This window comes from Macaca fascicularis, chromosome 2, assembly GCF_037993035.2.
Source record: "Macaca fascicularis isolate 582-1 chromosome 2, T2T-MFA8v1.1".
Classification (NCBI taxonomy): Eukaryota; Metazoa; Chordata; class Mammalia; order Primates; family Cercopithecidae; genus Macaca; species Macaca fascicularis.
In genome coordinates, this window is record NC_088376.1 from 154,140,956 (window position 1) to 154,146,852 (window position 5,897).

Sequence of the window (5,897 nt, forward strand, 5' to 3'; positions counted from 1 at the left end):
GAGAACTTCCCCCTCAAACTGCCAAAAGGCAAAGCCTGTGATCCCAGCTGTTGGGGAGGTTGAGGCAGCAGGATTGCTTAAGCCCAGGAGGTCAAGGTTGCAGTGAGCCATGATTTATTGGGAGAACCGGCTCCCGATGTTTAACGTGGGTTCTTTTCTATTTCCTAAGTGTTTCGGCTGGGTTGAGAAATAAAGGGAAAGAGCACAAGAGAGAGAAATTTAAAGCTGGGTGTCCGGGGGAGACATCACATGTCGGCAGGATCCGAGATGTTTCCCGAGCCGTAAAACCAGCAAGTTTTTATTAGCTATTTTCAAAAGGGGACGGAGTGCACGAATAGGGTGTGGGTCACAGAGATCACATACTTCACAAGGTAAAAGTATGTACCTTGTAAAAGTACTTCACAAGGTAAAATATCACAAAGCAAATGGAGGCAGGGGGAGATTACAGGACCACCGGATGAGGTGAAATTAAAATTGCTAATGAAGTTTCGGGTATGCATTGTCATTGATAACATCTTATCAAGAAACAGCGTTTGAGAGAAGATAACCTGTCTGACCACAATTTATTAGGTGGGAATTTTCTCATCCTAATAAGCCTGGGAGCACTATAGGAGACCGGGGCTTATTTCATCCCTTCGGCTTCGACCATAAAAGATGGGACGCCTTAAAAAGGGGCCAAGGCCGTCCATAGGCCTACCTTCAGGGTGCATTCTCTTTCTCAGGGATGTTCCTTGCTGAGAAAAAGAATTCAGCGATATTTCTCCTATTTGCTTATGAAAGAGGAGAAATATAGCTCTGTTCCATCTGGCTCACCGGCGGCCAGTTCAAAGTTACCTCTCTTGTTCCCTGAACATCACTGTTATCCTGGTTTTTTTTTTAAGATGCCCAGATTTCATATTGTTCAAACACACATGCTCTAGAATTTGTGCAGCTGATACAATCACAGGGTCCTGAGGCGACATTCATACTCCTCAGTTTACAAAGATGATGGGATTAAGTGATTAAAGTAAAGACAGGCATAGGAAATCACAAGGATATTCACTGGAGAAGTGGTAAGTGTCCATGAAATCTTCACAATTTATGTTCAGAGATTACAGTAAAGACAGGTGTAAGAAATTATAAAAGTATTAATTTGGGGAACTAATAAATGTCCATGAAATCTTCACAATTTATGTTCTTCTGCTGCGGCTTCAGCCAGTCCCTCCATTTGGGGTCCCTGACTTCCCGCAACAATGATTGCACCACTGCACTCCAGCCTGTGCAACACAGCAAGTCCCTGTCTCAAAAAAAAAAAAAAAAAAAAAGTCTTCCAAGCAGAAGGACCCCCAGCTCAGTGCATAAATGAGAATAAGAGACAACATTACACAATGGTCAACTAAATGATCTTTCATCAGAAATTTGCAGGATAACAATATGGAAAAATCTGTGGTTCTCGGTACGGGACAACTCTGACACACCCCTCCCCATCATCCAGACTTCTGGTGGTATCTGGAGATATCTTTGGTTGTTCTGATCTGGGGGATGCTACTGTGGGGGATGCTACTGACATCTAGCACGTATAGGATGTTGCTAAACGCTCTACAATGCCCAGAATAGCTCCCTACAACAAAAAATTACCCTGGCCAAAACTGTCAATAGTGTCAAGGTTGAGAATTCTGCTCTCACAAATTCCACTGATCATCTTTTAAAGTGTACACTTGACAACTGTAAACCAAACCCGAATTTGAGAACGACGAATAGAAAGTAGTTGAAAAGCCAAAATACTAAAACCATTGCTCAGTATTAGTCATCTTTCCTCTATCTACCCTTTTGGACTTCTGAACAGAACAGCTGGTAGCACTGAGGTGGATAAACGAAAGAGGAAGTAATTTGCAAATCTGTGGTTTCAAATGAAAATGTTGCAATCTATATATATATGCAGGCTGTTGATGATTTGAATGAACTGCTAAAATGGTTCTAAGTTTGCTTTATAATTTATAGGTTTGAGAAAAATTAGATACCTAATATTATCAAAATTAAGAAACCCTAGCAATCTTAACAAAACTTGTTAGAGATGTGAAATCAAATACTATATCAGCAAATTCATACCACTGGCCCAACTGAGGGCTGTATTTGCTAGGAGCTCCACACCTTCCCCATTCCTGGTTCCAGGATGCATCCACTGGAGTGGGGACAGTGGTCTGGATCTCACTTCTAGTTCTGTCCCTCACTGATTAGGTAACCTAGGACAAGTCATAATCTTTCTATACTTCTATCTTTACATGTGTTACACAAATTTTTCTTCCAGCTAACTTTCTATAATTCTAAAGAGGTCATATAAATGACTAAGGCTCTTTTTGTTGTTGTTGTTGTTAAAAACAGGGTCTCATTTGCTCAGGCTGGTGTCTTGAAATTCTGGCCTCAAGCAATCCTCTGGCCTCAGCCTCCCCAAAGTGCTAGGATTACAGGCATGAGCCACTAGGCCCAGTCAGGCTCATACACTTAATCCTGCTCTCTATTCTCACTCTAAATTATGCTTTCCTTTGAAATATGTTTTATGTTCTCTTTTCCCCTTCAAGGTTCTCCAGGATATTTTATTTTGATTCCCCTCTCATTTAAAACAAAAAGTTTCAATACGGAAGTATGCATCCTCTAAAAATGACACAAAAATAACTATTTCATATAAATGGCTTTATTCAACCAAGAACATTAATGTTATTTGATATCCTTTTTTTTTTTTTTTTTGAGACTGAATCACCTAGCCTGGAGTGCAGTGGCACATTCTTGACTCACTGCAATCTCCACAGTTTTTTTTTTTTTTTTAAGTATAGACAGAGTTTCATCATTTTGCCCAGGCTGACCTCGAACTTCTGACCTCAAGAGATCCCCCCGGCCTCAGCCTCCCAAAATGCTGGGATTACAGGCGTGAGCTACCACACCCAGACGTTATTTGTTATCTTTATTTCTTTTTGAGACAGAGTCTCACTCTGTTGCCCAGGCCGGACAGAGTACAGTGGCGTAATCTCGGCTCACCCCAACCTTCGCCTCCTGGGTTCAAGCGATTCTCCTGCCTCAGCCTCCCGAGTAGCTGAGATTACAGGGGCCCGCCACCAGACCCAGCTAATTTTTGTATTTTTAGTAGAAACGGGGTTTCACCATGTTAGCCAGGCTGGTCTCGAACTCCTGACCTCAGGTGATCACCCGTCTTGGCCTCCCAAAGTGCTGGGATTACAGGCCTGAGCCACCATGCCCAGCCTGTTATCTTTATTTCAAAATGATGTGATACCCTATAATGCAGAAATGAGTCCTTTTTGACTACCATATTATCACAAAAGTTTAAAGAGTATGTACCAGAGGTATAACCAACTTTATAAAGTGATTTTGGCATTATGGATCAAATAGGGTCAAAATTCAGGAAGGAAACAATCACAATTTTTTTTTTTTGAGATGGAGTCTCACTCTGTTGCCAGGCTGGAGTGCAGTGGCACGATCTCAGCTCACTGCAAACTCCGCCTCCCGGGTTCAAGTGATTCTCCTACCTCAGCCTCCCAAGTAGCTGGGACTACAGGTGCGTGCCATCATACTCAGCTAATTTTTGTATTTTTAGTAGCGACAGGGTTTCACCATGTTGGCCAGGATGGTCTCGATCTCTTGACCTCGTGATCTGCCCGCCTTGGCCTCCCAAAGTGCTGGGATTATAGGCATGGGCCACCGCACCCAGCGAACAATCATGATTTTAAAAAACATGTCAAGGTCATTTAAAATATTTAAGACATAGAGAAACTATTACTTTCTAGAATGAAGCATTTTTATTACGCACACATACACAGACACACACACTTTCAGGAGATAAGGCAAAGAACTAAAACATGAACGTAAGTGACTGGTAATTCCAACACTACAGGGATAAATACTATAAACACAATGAATGCAATTAAACTTCAGATAACCAAACCAAATACATGTTTCTAGCTTTAGTAAAAGACAAACATAAAAATATTGAAAACACAAGCAGAAAGAATAAAACTTTTCAATGTTCAAGAAACATTAGAAGTGTTTTAAATTAACTGATCTTAAGCCTGTCCTGGGCCTAGAAAGTCTGATTAAGCTGGCCTGGTAAGGGGCATAGAAATATTCTTAAATTTTTTATTTTTTCTTTAGGCAGGGTCTTGATCTGTCACCTAGGTGGGAGTGCAGTGGTACAACCATGGCTTATGAAGCCTCGACCTTCACAGCTCAAGTGATCTTCCCACCTCATTTTTTTATTTTTTGTAGAGATGGGGTCTCCCTATGTTGCCCAGGCTGGTCTCAAACTCCTAAGCTCAAGTGATCCTCCCACCTCGGCTTCAGAAAGTGCTGGGGTTACAGGCATGAGCCAGGGCGCCTGGCCTTAAATTTTTTTATTACTATTTTTTAAAGATATTCCAATGACCCTGATGATCAGTGAAAGCTGCTATTTTAAAACACAAAGCTCATATAAATTTGGCATAAATTTGGCATATATTAAGGCTAGTATGCCATGTATAGCAAAGGCATTTAAATTGAGCCTGAAAAATGCCGAAAAATACGTCTTTACCAGTGTTAGAAGCCATTGATAAAACTTCTTTCATGAGGTCTAGAGAGGTTCTCAACGGAAAGTCAGAATATAGCAGTAAACGCTGGTTTTTAATATCATCCCAAGAGGCTGAGCACACACCAAACCAAATAGGAGATAACCATCGCGAGGCTGGGTGAGCGGCTAGCATGGTGCAAAGCTGGTTACCTTCTCAAAGTGCAGTCGAGACAGAAGCACTGGGCTGTTGGACTGAGGACTCTTGTTGTAAGAGGGGCAGTACTTATCAGGGTCCCTCCATTCCGGGAGCCGCTGCTGGCCCCGCCGATCCTGGTAGGCGCAAGCTCTCGTGAGAACATCTCTAGGTAAGTGACAGGATGTTCGCCCACACATTCTTCAACACCGTCCCTCGCAACCTTTAAATTACAAAAGGTAAGGAAAAGGCTTACATATCTCAAATATTAGGTCTTATTCCTTGAGTCCCCGCCTTCTCTTTCCGTTCCCACAGGGCCGTGCCCCTCCGTGACCACAGTCTAAAGTCTTCCCCAAGAAGTTCCACAAGGACAAGGATGTGCCCATTTGCTTCGCTCCCTGAGCTCACTGCCCAACTCCGTGCAGGGCACTGAGGCAAGTCCCCAGAGGAGCTCTGCAAAAGCCTGCCTGAGCGCAGGGAAGAGCCGCAGCGGAGGGGGCTTCACGGTCCAACCAAGCAGGGCAAGCGCAGCTAGCAGGGGTCGCCTCCTCCGGGTGACTCGGTGCCCCCAACTCCCGGTCCTTCCCCCGAGTCCCCGCTGGGGTCAGCGCCCCACGCCTGCCAGCACCCGCTTACCTCGAGGGCGGCCACTGGACGGCCCGGGGCCGGGGTGCAGAATCTCCGCCTCTCGCCCGCAGCGTCCCCGGGCCCGACCCGCGAAACTGGGCCGCGGATCCCGCTCCGGACACTGCTCCCCGGAGCGGGGGCCGGTTCTCGGGGAGCAGGTGGCCCCCAGCCACCGGCCGCAATCCCTCGCCCCTCCCCTCCGCTCCGGCCCTCAGACTCCACCGCCCCGAGTTGCCTCACTTCGGCCCAGGCCGCCCTCTCCGCGTCGCCTCGCGTCCGCTCGGGCCTCCGCTCCCCTCTGTCAACCCGCGTCGCGTCCTTACCCCTCCTCTCCCCTCCCCACACCCCGGCCGCCCGCGTCGCCTTCCCTCCCCTCACCTCGCCCCGGCAGCACGCTTCACCTCCCTCAGCTCGCGTCACCTCCTTTGGCTCTCCTCACCGCTTCTCAGCTCCCTTCTGGCCGCTCGCCTCACCGCCCCGCACGTCAGCCCCGCCTCAGCCCGCGCTCCCGGCGCTAGGCCCCGCCCCCTGGGGGAGGGGGCCCTT

The 5,897-nt window shown here is 46.4% G+C and overlaps 1 protein-coding gene across 7 annotated transcripts in view; it reads right to left on the reverse strand.

Moving 5' to 3' along the window:
* Window positions 1–5,843, reverse strand: part of HMCES (5-hydroxymethylcytosine binding, ES cell specific) — a 29,143-nt gene extending 23,300 nt beyond the window's left edge. For 4 of the 7 annotated variants that reach the window (XM_045385653.2, XM_005571731.4, XM_065539057.1 and 1 more), the window contains exons 1-2: window positions 5,730–5,843; window positions 4,742–4,947 (exon numbers count right to left, since the gene is read on the reverse strand). In XM_045385653.2, coding sequence (XP_045241588.2) covers window positions 4,742–4,924 — 183 coding nt within the window. In that variant the 5' untranslated portion in view covers window positions 4,925–4,947; window positions 5,730–5,843. Of the gene's footprint in view, window positions 1–4,741; window positions 4,948–5,360 lie in introns of all 7 variants that reach the window. The other 3 variants (XM_074033123.1, XM_074033122.1, XM_074033124.1) reach the window with 3 other exon arrangements.
* Between the last annotated feature and the right edge of the window lie 54 nt (window positions 5,844–5,897).